Here is a 17,484-nt window from a genome sequence, read left to right on the forward strand (position 1 = left end):
TGGTGGAGAACTAGAAGTAAACTTAGCCACTGGTTATGTACTGACGGCCTGTGGACGAGATCTCTTTAAGGTCAGGATGGTCTCTCCGTGGCACTGAGGATCCTTCTGGACCAGACGGCGTGCGCTCAGGGCATGCAAATGAATGTTACCGACAGTGGAAGGAAGAGCTCTAGGACAGCAGCCTTGTGAGGCTCTTCCACATGAGAGGAGCTCTGCGTTCAAAACCATGTCCTGAACACCCAAACGGCAGGTACCGGGCAGGCACTGAGGACATGGCCCCTGTCCCTGAGGTGGGTGCTTACACGCTGACCATGCATCCTTCGCCCTTGTGAAGGTAACAGAGAGCTGAATGCTTGCTCTGCCAGGCAAGGAGACTCACCCTGAAGAGCTTACAGACTCTAGTCATTTCCTCAACCTGAGTCATTTGTCTGTAACTGGCCAGACTCCCTCCAGCTGAAACAGCTAGTGACACCATTTCAATCACCTGGGGAGGGGTGGGGGGTGTGGCGGGGTTTAGGAGTCTCTTTAGAAATTCTTCTACATATTTACTTTTAATAATCAGGGCTCACAGCCTTGCACTCATAGTAACTGGAACCCCAAGTCCTCCCTCATAGGCGCTTTTAGGCTTTCTGGATGGAGATGTGACTGCAGGACCGTACTCTGGATCAGACGGGCGAGGGAGGCAGCCTTCCTCCACCAGCGCCGCCATGACAGACGCCAACAACAGCAGTGACACATGTGGTTCTCCTGAAGGGGGCAGCACTGTGTCCATAATACTAATAAAGCACAATAAGGATGGAAAATTAGGTCGGGTGGTGGAGAGCTGAGGCATGGGATGAAACAAGAGGCCGGGAACAATGAAATCCACGGAGCTTTCTGCTTCCACCCAATGACATCACGTGAAAACCACTCAACTCTGGATCTGGAGTCAGGGATCGCTGCCATATCTATACCTCCCCAGAACATTAAAAACAAGATCTGAAATCTCCCTGGATAAAAATTCTTATTAAAAGAATAACTCTGTTCCTTGGAATGCTTTCCATTGAACGAAACTGCTCTTCATCTGCCTATGTAATTTCTAGGTTGGTCTGAATGCTTTAAAACTATGCATCTCTAACAGCCTGTTTGCTAATCCTTTAAATAAAACCTAAGTTTAAAAAATAAGGGTACCTATCTTTTGTAAAGCAAGGATTTGGATGTTAATAACTTATGAAAAATACCACAGTCTGTGAATTTGCCTCTAAGACATTCCTTACATGTAGTTATCACTAGCCTAAGTAAACTTTAAATTCTGAATAACAACCTGAGTGGATCTTGCTTTACATTAGGCAAATATGCTTTTAAAGGTGAATAAAGTGGCTGATTTCCAGGCTATGACCTCAGAAGCCTACTCCGTTAAGCTGAGCAGGAAGGAAGCAGCATGTTTCAGAAATACAGCATCAACAACCCTACATCAACTACTGATGAGTTCTATGGCTTGAAAGTAGTCCTACAAACAATTACTTCTGCACTTGGAGAAATGATGGGTATTTAGCTTGCTTTGCAGGGAGCTCTAGATAAACGAAAAGAGGGTTTTCTTTTTGGAAAAATAAATCATGGAGAATTAACACTAACAATAATTAGCAAAACAAAACACGACGGAAGGAATGAAATAGGTTCTGAATCCTTTGATAGCATAATAAAAATTAAACATGTATTCAGAAAAGAGAAATGCAAGTAAATTCATTCAGACAAAAATATAAAACTAAACTTACACAATGAACTTAAAATAAAACCTTGGAGAAACTCCATAATGCGAGCCAAGAAATGTAAACTGTAGAATGAAACTATGGTGTCATTTTTTTAGTTCAATTCCTTATTCTCTATTAGCGGTATGGACAAATCACCTTACTTTCTTCTTACAAAACCGTACTAACGTATAAAATGCATCACTAAGGAGTAAAATATCAAATCTTTTTAAACTGCATGCAATTACTCATTGATTTAATGGGGTTACAAATGTTTGTGGTAGCCAACCTAAAACTAACCTCTATTATAGAAGCTGCAAATCTCTCATGTAAGAGATACATGAAGTGGGCAAAGGATTCCTTTTGTTTACTAAATATTTACTGAGTAGCTTTTGGGTGCCAGACAGTGTGTCAGATACTGCAGAGAGAGAGATGAGCAAAACAGAATGTGTCAAACACCTTGCAAACTACATTATGACGGGCTACTAAGACAGACTCAAACAGAACACTGGAATTTTGGGAAAGATTTATGGGTATCATTGTTTAAAATATTTTCAGCTCTAAAGATACTTATGTAGCAAACGGTTCTCTTGGGAAGTCAGGTTATTATAAAAGCTTAAGATCATTAGTTTCGTAGAACATCTGCCAGAAGTCAATGAAGAATTCTGACAAGAAAACACAAGTCCACCAAAAATCTGGGGATCTTACTGAGAGCTCAAATTCTTGGAGCTTCCTTTAAAAGAGTCAAGTTAGAACGTGGTGGGGGTAAAGAGGTTAAAGAACTTGCTGGGTGCTTTTAATTTCTCAGGTCATTTATCACAGTAGTTTACACTCTCCTCGAATAGTAGTGCTATGGTAAGAACTCTCTGGTGGACAGTCTCCTTTCTTATTTGAGTCATTAGAGATCATTACCTACTAGCCTTAGTTTGCAATGAGAGATAATAAACAGCATGGGAATGGAATAAGCGTGCTGTGAAAGATCAATTTTACTTGTAAAATACTCTGGACATGGAGCTAATGAACACATACCATTTACTAGTTTGGGGTGGTTTTAAATCAAATCATGTGCATTTTATCGTGTACGCAATCCTTTGGCTTAGTTGCAACTTTGTTCTTTAGCTACTGGGAGCAGATTACATCAGTCTCTATGCAAAACAAAAAGGGACTGCTTTGTTTTTTCCCCTAAGAAAGCTTCCATATACAGGAAGGAGGTAATACTGTGCAACAAAGCAAAGGTAGGAAGTGGTTAAGTATGTTTAAGTACAAAACCTTGCAATTTTCTGCCTAAACAGCAATCTACTTCTTACCCTCCTCCATTTGGGTCCTTCTATTGCTCTTACATGGAGAAATCCTTCTAGGGGACCACCTCTCCTAGGATTTGTATGCCAGTAATAAACACCTTCAAAAGAGGCCTCCAAACACAGGTGCAGATGTTGGCTGAGGCCCTGGACAATACGGGTCCACACCCTCCTGGCCTCTGATGCCTACTTCCAGTCTGCAGGTGCCCAGGGTGAAAGGCGTGTAGAATTCTCCTGCTCACTTCTTAGGAAAGAGAACCCGGTTGCTTTAAAGGGTGAGGGTTGCTGGTGCGGGGCTTCCGCGTTTGAGGAGGGCTGCCTTGTTTTTGTGTTGGACTCATTAACCCTTTCAGAAATTTTCGGAATGTACAGTCATTTGCCATTGTGACGTGGTATCATGAGGAAATGACAATATAAAAAATGCTCTGTTATGTGGTTATTGAATATTGCATTGAGATACTGCACTTAAATTTAATGCACCATAATTTCCAAATATAAACAGGCACACTTTAACCCTCCCCTATGTAACACACAGTGCTCATTGTTTAGTTTACCCTTGGCATGAAGTCCATACCCTGTTGTGTATATCCAAGGTCATCTATAACTAGGCCTGAGTTTCCACCTCAGAAAGCCCATCCCTCAATCTTCCGCGCTCTTGGCCCCCACACTGCTGGGCGCAACTGCTGACAGCGCCAGGCAGATTCCATCTCGGAGTCCTCTCAGCGTCCCCCCTCTGCAGGCGTGCCCCTTCCCAGCAGATCTCTTACGGCACCAATACCACTTAGGGTAGGACTGCTGGTTTGTATGGCTGGCCTGCTCTCTACTAGATGATTCTAGAAGATTCTGCATCGGCCCTCCTCTGGCTGCCCAGAAAGACAGAGATGGCCTAAAGAGGACATGGGTGTGCCCTTCACCCTGAGAGGACACAGCACTTCTGAAGTGCATGTCTTCAAAGCCGGAATGGCAAACCTAGGGTCCTGGAATCGGAGCTTGGGCGTTAGGAAATCTTTTGTACAAGGAAGGCAAGGGAAATAAAGCACAGTTGCTACACGGGGAGATGCACTAGGTATACGTTTGTATCTTCTATCTCGTCTGTCCCCACAACCACGGTGGCAGGAAGCTGGTGACACACCTATTTTGCAGATCAGAAAACACAAAGGCAACATCCCAGGCCGCCTCAATTTTACTGGTAGCCCTGATGGAAACAGAGATCACCTACTTCTTTCTGATCAAGTTGAAGAGAGGATTTTATTAAGTCTCGGAGTGCGGTTAGCTGTTTCTTTTCTTCATCCTGGGTCTGTTTTATCTGTGATGGAAAAACATGACTTTCATCACGTATCTTTTATACATTTATGAGCAGAGTTTAATTCATCCAAATATATCAGTCATCAAACAGTTCAATTATATAGTTGATTTCCTTATTAAAGTCCTTTACATGGTCTCATTTTTTTAATATGAAAGGCAGAATTTTCTCATCTTATGAAAGTACCATAAGTTTTGAAATTAGTGAGTTAACACAACATGCCTTCTTATTAAATAATACATCTAGGCAAGACAATTAACTCTGAAGGACCATTTTAAACAAAGTTAAGAAATAACACTAGGTCACTTGCTTCTGGTTTTTCAAAGGGCGGTAGCAGGAATCCTATGATGTGATTAAATGGGCCAGAAGAAAATGTGAAAGAGGACCAGAACCCAATGGGCTAAGGTATACATGAATGTTTACACAGTGGCACCCAAGAGTAAGGCACTGGTGCTGCTTTTTTAATCAGCTGAAATTTATTACAACCCGAATCATGCTAACTATTAAAAGACAATGGCGGGGGGTGGGGGGGTGCCTGGGTGGGTCAGTCAGATAGGTGTCTGTCTTCAGCTCAGGTCATGATCCCAGGGTTCTGGGATGGAGTCCTGCATCGGGCTCCCTGCTCAGCGAGGAGCCTGCTTCTCCCTCTCCCTCTGCCCCTCACCCCCAGTACTGCTCTCTCTCTCAAATAAATAAAATCTTAAAAAAAACAAAAAAGATAACGGGAAAAAGTACACAGTTATGTGTTTTTAAAGTTACGTAAGTAAAGTCTAGATATCTGACAAAAGAGAGAAAATATAGAACAAGCAAACCAAACCAAAAGAAAAAATCATAAACATGCCTACTCTGAGACAGTCTTAAGTTATATCCTTCAAGGTCAAACATTCTTTCTACAAGTGCTGACTGCAGGGCACTCACAGATGATGCTAATGGACTGTGGATGGACAGCCATCCAGAACGGATGGTTACACACCCATTCATCCTATGCCCCCAAAACATACTCTAGGATATTGGACCATCAAGGCTTTCTGAGCTAAAGTGAAGGCATACCTGCACTGGGTTTATACTGACAGATCACTTACCCTGCTTTTCTTTAAAGCTCTTCTAATCCAGATTTCAAATTTACTGATATTTATCTACAAAAGCCACTTAAAATGCATGCATTTTATAAAATACTTACATTATATAAGTCAGCAGCCAGTTTTTCGATGTACTGTTTCAATTTATCAGCCGTTTTCAAGCCATCTTGAAAGAAACTATGATGGAGAACATCAGAGATTTACCAGAAGTATGAAAAAGAAATGAACCCTAATTACCTGTAAAATCTGAAAATACTAATATATATATTTACTCTCCACCCACATAGCTACACAAAACACTTATAAACGAATTTCAGTATTTTATGAATATACACCAACAAACAGATTACGGGCACCATCTGACACGTGCCAGCAGCTGTCACGTAGACACTGCAAATTACAGCTGCAGTCCCAACACAGCAATTTCATGTGCACACCCGTCTATTCATAGAAACAGTCCTCCTGGTTGTGCTGTATTTGAATTTGAAAGAGAGAGACACACGTCATAACTGGGGGAATATCATGAAGATGAATTAGATGCTCTAAGGAGAGAGGAGACTTTTCTAGAAACAAAGGCTGCAGGAAAGTTAGCCATGTTTCAGGTCCCCAAAGAACCCCGGGCACACGCTTGAGACACAGGAAGTCGGATCGATGGTATCCTGCCGTGTGCACGGCCAGACTGCGCCATTTCACCCTGAGCGAGAACCAGCACCGACAGGCACCGAGCATGCAGCAGAAGCTAAACATGCTTGCATCGTATGCGAGTTATGTCACTCACTCCCCGCAACAACCCGAATGAGTTCCCAAGCACTTCAATCTCATCGCCTTTTCAGAGGATAAACTGAGGCACAGGGTGAGTATACCACTTGCTCACACAGCTAGGAAGTGGCAAGACTGGGATTCGGACACCCCTGCTCATGACGACCAAGTGAAGAGATCTTCTGTCTGACCCCTCTGCCCAGGAGTCCCACTCATTTCAGCGTCTGTAATGTTCTCTATCCTCCTGGAGGCTTCTCTACCCTGCCCCACATCTGCTGCTGTTTCCCCACCAAAGAATGAGGTCCTTGAGGATAAGGACTGTCTCATCTCGGGATCGCAGTGGGGCCAGCGCCAAACAGATGCTCAGTGAGTGACAAGAATGCAGCACTATCAAGAAGTTTTAGGGCACATCCTAGGATCCATATCTATATATATAATTAGCTCAACATGGACAATCAACAGTAACAATACATCCTTATCAGAACTGGCCCACCCAAGAGTGAGTACTAAAATCCCACATGTTTGAGAATTTTTTCAGGTTGACATCTTCAGCTGAGAAGCCTTACTAAAATAAGGAAGAGAAATACTATCTTCAGAGAGTCTTTCAGCAGAGGAATGGGAGAAAGGAGGACTTTTTGGTTAACCATTTAACTTGAGAGCTACATTTAAACTCTTCTAACGTTCGGCTGTTAACCACTGCCCATCGGGATGAAAGTTAAACTTCTCAGTACGGAACTGAATACAACGCATGTTCTGGCCCCTGAACGGCTTTCTGGTTTTATCTCCTACCATCTTCTTTGAAAAACTCTGGACTCCAGCCATGCTACCTTTTTTTCAGTTCTCCCTGGCCTTTGTATCTGCTGTTCCCTCTTGCTGAAATGCCTTTCCCCACTATGCTTCGACTGAGGAGGCAGAAGTATGGCTACAAAGTCAATCACAGCAAAACCACTTCTAATCTCTGATACTAAAATAATTTCTGGAGAAAGGGTCTGAAGTGTAAGGGGGATGCTATCAGGACTCCTTACAACGGAAAGTGGGCTTTAGGGTCAGAGGATTATGGCTTAGAATCTGTGCTCAAGGATTTACTAGCAGTGGTTCCCTAGTGAGTCGCTTAACTTCTGCTCCTGTTAACTGTGCTCAAGGATTTACTAGCAGTGGTTCCCTAGTGAGTCGCTTAACTTCTGCTCCTGTTAACTGTGTTCAGTAGGGGCAGGTAACAGAGATAACACGTATGAACTCGCTCCCCAAAGCGCTGGGTCGTTAGGACACGCTCAGTACGTGTTAGCTTCCTTCCCTGGACTGCGTGGGTTTATCACATAAGGAATCATATCCTTCCCCGAGGGATAGAGATTCACTGCAGATAGGTCTGTATTTCATTTTCACTTTCAACTTGAAGGAAATTTAATCATCTTTTTTTTAAAGGTGAGTTTAAATGACAATGCTTTAGATTTGTGTTCTCCAATGGGGTAGCCACTAGCAGCTAATTAAAATTAATGTAAAATTCAGTTCCTAAAGTCTTACGAGCCACAGAAGCCACACATGGCCAGTGGGTACCGTGTTAGACAGCAGAGAATACCACCATTTTCATCATGGCAGGAAGCTCTACTGGGCAAACTGGATAAGCGAACTCAGATTTGAATAGCACACCGGAATGTTATACAACACGCACATTTTAAGAAGAAGGAGAGTACTGTTTTTGTTTGAGATGGCACTGATAAAAATGACAAGTTATTTACCAGCAGGTGTAAGCAAGCTGGAATGGGGACAAATTCCTACCAATTCAAAGGCTGAAGAAAGACCCCAACAAGTCTTTTCCTACGTTTGAATTCTTTAGAACATTACAAACACAGACTAAGAAAAATAGAATGAGAAATCATTTTAATCTATAATATGACCCAATTTTTACAAACAAATCATATACATAAATCCAGTAATCTTCTGAGTGAGATTATAGGTTTTCTTTTTTGTTTAACTTCATTTTCTAAAACAGATCATATATTCATACATTAGGCAAAACAAAATTATAGAGAAGAACCAACATTTTGTCTGGAAGGAGAAGGTTGAGCTGAGCCCCTCTCGGAAAGTTACGCTAGGGCTCATTTCTGGTTTTTGGTGAGAAACAAGAACAGGAGGCAGAGAGGACAAGTTGCAGGGAGAACAAAACCGTCTTGACATTGGTAACACAGTCATCAGTCAGCAAAAGCCAACGTGCTGTTGACTGCACTGCTGGTCTGGTGACCTGTCTCCTCTATGCCTGACTGTCCCCTCCTTGAGCAGTTCAGTCTCAGCCACGAGTGGGTAGGACTCACAGTTACAGTCACACATCACCTGCCAAAACATTTCACTGAGGGCAGTGGGCTTCTCTGTTCCCTGTCTCCTTCCTCCAGTTCACTGGCTCTGGTTCACTGGAAATGTATGAACTTTGAAGTCAAAAGCGTATCATGTTTTGGCTCCCAATTCTCACTGAACATATAACCTTGGGCAGGTTATTGACCCTGTCTGAAAATGAGCATGATCGTCTCCAAAGGTGGATGTTTTCTGGCTTCCAGAAGAGACAGATGAACTACTACAGATAAAAGTGTTCTGCTAATTGGAAAGGGAAGCACAAATGTCAGGTCTGATTACCTGTCACTCAACCTGAACATGGGAGCCTTCCCCACAGAAGGCGACATTATCTCTCTGACACCCCACTTGTCCCTTGGCCACATTCTCTGTCCATTACTGAAATACGATGAGATCTTTGGAAAATAATGATGATTAACAGTAATAACAATAATGACAGCTGGCACATAACTATTTACTCTGCGCCACTTGCTATTATGCGCAATTAAACATCCCTTTTAAAGTCTCATTAGAAGCCAACAAAATAGATAATTATTATTATTAACCTGTACCAGACTAGGTAACTGAGGCCCAGGTGGGTCAAGTCGTTTAACTGGGGTCATCTAGTCATTAAGTGCAGAGTTGGGATTTGAGTGTAAGATTCCCAGCTCTGGAGCACAGGTAGTTAAACACATCAGGCTGAGCTGGGTCCAAATCCTGGCTCTCCTGCTGAGTAACAGCATCATCTCTGAATCCCTGCACCTCCGTGTCCTCATGCAGGAAACGGAGATGATCCCATGTACCCTGGAGAGTTCTTGTGAGCACTGCAATAATGTTCTTAAAATGCCAGGCACAGAGAAGCAGTTCAATACATGATGGCCACAGGCCAGCAAAATGAGCCTCATTATTTCTCTGACCTTAGAGACACAGCTGCATTGGCTTTGCTTTTTAAATAAGCAGCTTGGAAGAAATATGACCATACTTTAATGACCCAGAGTGCCAGAAAAATGTAAGCTGCCAACTGATAGGCAGAAGGACACTCCCGTTTATCTCGACGGGCTGCAACACACCCACAGCTGCAGAGGGCAGGCTCCTGAGCGTGAACGGTCACCCGTCCATCAGGCAGAACTCACCCTCCTCAGAGTGAGGCCGAGTCTTCTCTAACCTGAGAAAGTTGCTACGTACTTCACCTCTTATTCCAGCCAAACAATGATGGGGAAGGGAGATACTATGTTCTCTCTGCTTTTAATTTAATTTCAAAGAAAGAGAGACAACAGTATCTTCCTGCTACCCCAATCACATAGTCTGCTCCGCTTAGAAAGAGGTGTTATTTGGCCAAAGGCTGAAATACTCAGGAAGCATATTATTATTTTCAAAAAAGAAGTTAGGATGCCCTGTAGTATCAGAGAGAGTATGGTTCTTTAAAACACATCAAATTATAAAACAAATTTTAAAAAATGAAGTGATTTCTTCACACATCAACCACCAACCCCTCCCGAAAGCTTACTTCCAAGCTTCAGGTCCTGATGTCCAGCTAGCCATGGTCACATTTTCTCCTAGATATATTCTACATGTGTCTTGTGGGAGTTAAGAAACTTAAACAGCTAATTAGTGTAAGTACTAATTAACCGCAAATCCGTCTCAACAGTTCAGGTCGAAGAGCTAGCTGACAGCGATATGCTGGGCTCATATACAGAGATTCTTAAAAATAGAGGTGCCCAGGCCCAAATCCAGGCTTACCAAAGTCAGACTTCTGACATATTAAGAGCATGCACTCTGGAGTTCCAGAGACCAGGGTGTAAGACTTGGTTCTGTCATCTCTTACATATAAGTTCTATGAGGGCATGGATCTTTGTTTTTGTTTGGTTGCTGTTTTCTGCATTAAAAAAAAATTAAGATAAAATTCATGTCATGTAAACTTCGCCATTTCACAAAGTGTACAATTCAGTGGTGTTTAATATATTCACGGTGTGATGGAACTGTCCCCACTACCTAATTCCAGAACACGGCCGTCACCCCAAGAAGAAAGCCTCCTCCTCTTAGCAATGGTTCCCAGTTCCTCCCTTGCCCTAGCAAACAATACTCTGCTTTCTGCCTCAGTGGCCTTGTCTTTTTGGACGCTTCATTGAAACGGAATCATACAATATGGGGCCTTCCGCATCAGGCTTCTTTTACTTAGAACCATGTTTTACATGTTCATCCGTGTTGTAGCATGTATGTGGGTTTGTAACCCTCCTGGGAGCTTCCTGGCTGTGATCTGAAACTGGCCCCTGTACAGGGAGGGCAGAAGAGACCTGAGAAAGTGGCAGGCCACTCCGGGTTGGCAGGTGGCAGTTTTCATAACAGCAAAGGGAGCGGACAGGTGAGCGTTGTCTTGGGTGGCAGCTATAGGACTGGATCCCTGCACCTGCTCTCCAAATCTCCAAGGTTTATAGAGGCCCCAGCTGTACTTGGTCATGTACACACCGTGTAGGTGTTCTCAACGCCACATCACCACCTCAAGGCTGTGTCCTTGGGGCAGCCTCTGGGAGTGGGAAAGGCCAGCAGAACCCACATTCCAAGGACAGGGGAGGGAGGGAGGAGCCTCCAAGCACTAGGGGCCAGCTCATGGGGCAGTCAGCAGTCCTATGGCCCAAAAGTACTCCATTGCACTGTGATACTGTATTTTGTTTGTCTGTTCATCAGTTGATGGATATCTGGGTGTTTCTACACTTTGGCTATTGTGAATAATGAGGCTACAAATATGTATGAACACATTTTTGTTTAAATACTTGTTTTTAATCCTCTTGGGTATATACCTAGGGGTGGGATTGCAAGGCCACGTAATTCTAGGCTTAACTTTTTGAAGAACTGCCAAGAAGTCTTCCAAAGTAGTTGTACCAATTTACATTTCTCTCAGCAGTGTATTCCAGGTTCCAATTTCTCTACATTCTCACCAAGACCTAGTTTCCATTTTGTTGTTGCTGTTGTTTTTTTTAAATTCTGCCATCCTACTGGGGGCAAAGTGGTATCTCATCGTGGTCTGGATTTGTATTTTCCTCAATGACTAATGACATTGAGGCTTTTTCTTGTGCTTTTGGCTGCTGTGTATCTTCTCCGGAGAAGTGGCTATTCAAATTCTTTCCCCACTTTTAAACTGGATTATCTTTTTGTTGTTGAGTTGCAGGAGTTCTTTATATATTCTGGATACCAGACCCTCATGATTTGCAAGTATTTTCCTCCCATTCTGTGGGTTGTCTTCACTTTCTTAATAACGTCCTTTCACTCACAGAACCTTTTTAAATTTTGAAGTCCAGTTTACCTATTTTTTCCCCTTTGGTTTCTTTTGCTTTGTCCACTTTGACACGTTTATTTAGCATGTACTGAATGAGTGAGTGTGCCTTTGGGCAAGTTACTCATGCTTCCGGAGCTACAATTTCCTGATTGCACTTGATAAATGTTAGCTATTATTATAATATAGTAACGTTTGTAAGCGTTCTTGATCCTGCAGATCATAATGACACTTGCTAGGTGGTAAAAGGAGTGGCTGAGCAGTAGATATTATGTTTGTTCTGAAAGCAGCACGTTCCCCAAAATGTTCAAGTCTGAGAGTGACGAGCAGCTGGTGTGGGTGAGCTGGAAAGGATAACAGAAAGTCCAAAGCTCTCGTTTTCTGCTCCCTGTATTGCTCCACTGTCGCAGCTGTATCTCCGCGGAGGTGCTGGGACTACACACGGTGTTGCTGGAGCAAACTTACTCTTGGGCGCCCCCTGACTGTGTACTGAAAATCATTTGGGGAACTGGAGTAAGTACCTAGGATACGAAATCTCTCTCTTTTTAAAGAATTAATTAATTAATTTGACAGAGAGAGAGAGAGAGAGAGAGAGGAAGAAAGAAAGAAAGAGAGAACAGGAAGGGGGAGCAGCAGTGGGAGGGGGAGAAGCAGACTTCCTGCTGAGCAGGGAGCCCACTGTGGGACTCGATCCCAGGACCCTGGGATCATGACCTGAGCTGAAGGCAGACATTTCACCAACTGAGACACCCAGGCGCTGTCCCCCGCCTCTTTCTGAATTAGGTAGAGACGCTTTACAGTCTATTAAGGGTTTTTAAGGGATTGCCTGAAGTAGGAAAGAATGAGTCTCCCTGGAAGACCACCACCCCGGTTTCTTGCTGTGCGGGAATTCCTGAGGTTCAACCATGGGGCAGAACCCCATCATAACCATGTTTGTCAATACCCCTCCCCAGGCTTTTACAGTGTAAGGTTTCCTTCTGCTGATCTCTCTGTTCCCTGGGGAGACTCTTCTACCAGATTCCAATGGCCAGATGCTATCTATCCCCCAAGTCTAATCCCGACTGCCGCCACCCCTTCAAGGAGCCCTCCTCACTCCCCCTGGATGAAAGTCTCTCCTTCTGATGCCCATCTTAGCAGTTACTTCCTAGGCCCACTGTGATGACTTCTGACCCAACTTACTTCCTGTACCAGAGAATTAGCTTCTGGGGGCAGAATCTTGTCTCATCTTCCTACCCCAGAGCCTACAAAGTACCTGGCCTTTGTCAGGAGATGGATAAACGTTTCTGGAAAGTGAAAAAGCAGGAAATGAAAGAATGAAGGGAGGAGGCATTAGCTATCAAGGTCAGAGTTGCTCTTCTTTTCACCTTCAGAAACAAAGGTTAAGATCTGTATAGCTTATAAAGCATCTTACATTTTGGAAAACTCAAGTTTGTGGAGGTTAAACCCTTCTCTACAGGTTAAGGGAACAGGAGATCAGAAGATTTCTAGGGGCGCCTGGCTGGCTCAGTTGGTAGAGCATGCAACTCTTGGTCTCAGGGTTGGGAGTCTGAGCCCCACATTGGGCGTAGAGCTTACTTTAAAAAGAGAGACAAAGAGAGAGACAGAGAGAGATTTCTAAAATCAGGTAAAATCAGATTTGCTGCCAAAGTGTTGTAACGGAGAAGACAGTGGTTCACTTATTTCTGTAGAGGTTTCCAAGCAATGACACGTTTCTAGGAAAACTGAAATGATGAAAGATGAAAAATTCCACCCGAAACTAAAATTAGGGACCACCATGACACCTATCAAAGTTTCCTATGTGCCCCACTAAGCTATGAAGCCAAAGGTTAGACCAGGTCTTCAGTATGAGGTTTTCACAGGCAAACTTTATCTTATAAACGTGCAACTGTTTCCACTTCAATGTATTATTTTTTATATGTGAAACACATTCATACAAGGTAGAATTTACTTTGAAAAGAAGGAAAAAGTTAACAAATCAGATCTATGTAAATAACAATTTGATCATTAAAAGCTTCTCCTGAAACAATTCTGTACAATACATTTATGAATGAATGATTCCAGTGCCAGTGGGAATCCTCAGAGCTGCAAATACATACAATGTAGCAGGCACAGGCCTAGGCTCCATATGCATTATCTCATTTAATTCTCACCTCTACCAACCTTAACTCCACTTGACAGATGAGGGTACTGGGGTTTAGAGAGGAACCTGATGGAGATCTCAGAGTAACCTGGCTGCAGAGCCAGGGTCTGAACTCATCTTTCTGTCTGACTCGTGCCCTTCTGTGTGTCCCACAATATTAATGCTGACCTCCTTAAATGTCTCAGTTGAATACAAAGATCTTCTTAGATAGAACATTAAAAATGGGCACGTTTTCACGTAAAAACTCTACCAGAAAACCCATGAAAGCTAAAACAGTAAGTAAACAGGAAGTAAATAAGCAAATGTAATGCCACAGAATCTCAAGCATGATACAAATGCAACGTTAATAAGCAAATCTGGTGCTGGTATATAAACAGCGGATGTATCACCAATTACACAAGAATCGAAGTATAAAGGCAAAGTATTCTTAGCACCCCAAGTATTTAATTTCACCTAATTTAGATGACAAAGAAAAAAATCCCAAGTAGGTATACGTGGTACAAATGACCCGATAACGGGTAAAATGCCAAGTAAGGGAAGAGGGCGTGGGAGTCACTTAGAAGGCCTCTGCAGTGACAGGGACACATGTATCTGTAACGAGAGCTTCACCGACTGTCAAGGCCACTGTTGGGATTTATAAGACAGCATTTTTGAGTAGCCAAATACTTGCACTAATTTGAGTTCCTGATTTACAGAAAACAATGAGGATGGATGATAATACCATTTCTTATCATGTGGCTCTGGAAGCTTCTAATACCACACTATATATAGTGACCGAATGAAAACCACAAAGAAAGAAGCAATTAAGAAAACCAAAGAAGCGAAGGGGGTCTTACTTGGGCTAATAATCACGGTCACAATATTCTACTTACTTGCACTGTGCATGATAATACTTTATAAGATTCTGCAGCAGATCCACACCCTTTTTGGTCTTGATTTCATTAACTTTAATGAGATACTGTGGAAATAAAACAAAATTGTATGTTGCTCATTGCAGACAGGGTTTCCAGTCACGGGTCTGGGTGGCAGAACACCAATCATGAATCCGCACAAGTTACTGAACCTTGGTTGCCTTCAGACAGCGTGAGTTTAATTTGGGAAATGCTGATTTGGCAGTCACAAGTGTACAAACGAAATGATTAGAGTGTTAGTGTTTTATAAATGCTCAAGATTAGTTTACAAGACAAGCAGAAATCAAACATAGCAAAACATTCTAGAATAACTGATGATTTCCCCCTGGTGCAGTGGATCTCAAACTGAGAGTTCACATGGTCAAAACTTGGAAGACGGTCGACTGTTCTTTGCAGAAAACAAGTAAAATAGCATTCTCTTGAGGCATATGCCATCAGATAGCAAAACTTTTGGAAAGAATTTTTGGTACTCAAGAATAAAATAAAAAAAACATGAAAGAAAAATTAAAATAACCCATTATTAATTTATGCAGTTAACTAACACTACTAGGTCTGATTTTTACTAGTGGCCAAGATTTTCTGTTGATATTGTTTGCTTCTTTTTCACTTGTTTTATTATGAAGAAGTATTCATAAGCAGAAAGGTTTGAGAAGAAGCTAAAAGTATGAGGGGGGGAAAAAGAATATTTAAAAAAGAAAAACTTAAAATCGAGAAAATTCTACCCATTTTAGCATTTTTGGAGAACTGTAAAAGGAACTCTATGACACAACGTTAGCGTCAGAATGGGCAGGACGCCAGGGCAGGGAGTGTCAGTGTTCACTGGGAACCCAGTTTGAGAACCACTGCTCTATGTCCAAGGTAGCATGCTTTCATTACATTTCTTTCATGAACTCAGGCTTTCTTAACGATTACTGTATTTACATGTTCATTCAAACTGGACACGTGGTTAAAAAAACAAAAAACATGCTGTAAACCTGTACCAGGAAGACTTCATATTCACCAGTGTTACTCCTCACCAAACTTTTTTTTCCACACTCACTCACAAGCAACAACAAAGTTCTCACCGAAGAATCCTGTTTTGGCATAAAGAGCCCCACAGGACCAAGGCTCAAAATATGAGACCACAGTGAAATGGCGGATCCCAAAAGGCTTGGAGAAAAATGGAGATGAGAACCCTTAAGAAACAGTCCCCTCCTCTAATAATCAAACAGCCTGCCTTTAAAGCATAAAAACTCCTGCCTAGCAGGAAAGATCACAGTGAATGAAACTGCAGGCAAACGCTCGCAGAGGCTGCTCTTACTTCGCACATTTGGAGCTGGAAGAGGCGCCGCTCCTTCTCCATCTCCTCTGCGATCTCCGCTCCTGTGATCTCTGTGCGGATCATCCCGTGCTGCTTTGCATGCTCTCTTTTCTCCTTCTCAATTTTTGTACTGTAATTAAAGCAGATGCCATCATTAAAAAAAAAATCATGTCTCTCCTTCAATGAGAGCCACTGATTGTTTCCTAATTACAAGAGGTACGAGGCAGGACCTCTCATGTCGGTAACACTGATCAAAAGTAAGAATCAAAGAGAACACATGCACTGTACAGAGTTTTACCTAGGAAACCTCTTGCTTTTTAAGAGATCTTAAACACAGATGAATTTTGTTTTAATCATTATTTAATTTAGAGAGGAGAGAGAGAAAGAGAGAGTGTGTGCGCGCAGAGGGGAGAGAGAGTCCTAAGCAGTCTCTGCGCTGAGCACGGAGCCTGACGCAAAGCTCAATCTCACGACCTTGAGATCACAACCTGAAGTGACACCAAGAGTCAGACGCTTAACCTGACCGACTGTGCCACCCAGGCGCCCCCACGTGGATGAATTCTTTTAAATTCTCTCATATTTTGGTTGGCATGAAGAAATCTTGACAGTTGACTTTTTCTTGGGTAAAGTACTTTATGTTGTAAAAGAATCAGAAAGTTGGAGACCTGAGGCGTATCTTGATCAACAGATGATGAGTCTGAAAATTATTTCAAGACAATCAAAATGTGTAGTGGACATGCACAAAAAGCAGTCAAAATTAATTTCCAAAACTCCTCTAAACCGGGGCCATTTCCATATCCCCTTAACACACTTTAATCATTTAACCATCTGGCACTGGACTGTACAAAATAAGGATGGGAGAAATCCCAATCTATGATTTGGAATCCTATGAAATGTTCTTCGGCAGGGGGGCAGCCAAGAGGGAGGCAGGCAATTATGAAGGAGGGCCCATATTACACCAACACAACCCGAGGCTAATGCTTGGCTATGATAGATGGTACTCTGGCAGTAACACCAATGGTTACGACCCTCTGTTAGAAAATCCATCTAACTTGAAGACAGACTTCCAATCTCAGGAAGAGTGAATTTTAGTTGTGAATACAAAGACAAATTGACTTAGCCTTCAAGTCTTCTTTTAAATTGTAGTGGTGGAAATTCAAACCCTAAAGAAAGCCAACATCCTTGTCTATATACAAACACGGTAGAAAATCAACCCATTGGAAAATCTATGGGATGCCTCTGAATCTGGTTGGGATGCCTCTAGCACCATAATGCCAATCTTATCATGCCACATTGGCCCTCGAGTAGGTGTGAAAGTAGATAGAGAAAACATCTCAGCTCTCTCCACTGGTGTGCGTGGGAAGAGAACCAGGA

At 42.6% G+C, this 17,484-nt stretch overlaps 1 protein-coding gene across 5 annotated transcripts in view; it reads right to left on the reverse strand.

Annotated features, from left to right (window-relative positions):
* The window catches only part of ASAP1 (ArfGAP with SH3 domain, ankyrin repeat and PH domain 1), a 340,245-nt gene that overhangs the window by 78,992 nt on the left and 243,769 nt on the right, over window positions 1-17,484 (reverse strand). For all 5 annotated transcript variants that reach the window (XM_026495401.4, XM_026495402.4, XM_057307952.1 and 2 more), the window contains 4 exons: window positions 16,111-16,240; window positions 14,772-14,857; window positions 5,509-5,584; window positions 4,245-4,331 (listed from right to left, as the gene is read on the reverse strand). In XM_026495401.4, coding sequence (XP_026351186.1) covers window positions 4,245-4,331; window positions 5,509-5,584; window positions 14,772-14,857; window positions 16,111-16,240 — 379 coding nt within the window. The remainder of the gene's footprint in view (window positions 1-4,244; window positions 4,332-5,508; window positions 5,585-14,771; window positions 14,858-16,110; window positions 16,241-17,484) is intronic.

This window comes from Ursus arctos, unplaced genomic scaffold, assembly GCF_023065955.2.
Source record: "Ursus arctos isolate Adak ecotype North America unplaced genomic scaffold, UrsArc2.0 scaffold_6, whole genome shotgun sequence".
NCBI lineage: Eukaryota > Metazoa > Chordata > Mammalia > Carnivora > Ursidae > Ursus > Ursus arctos.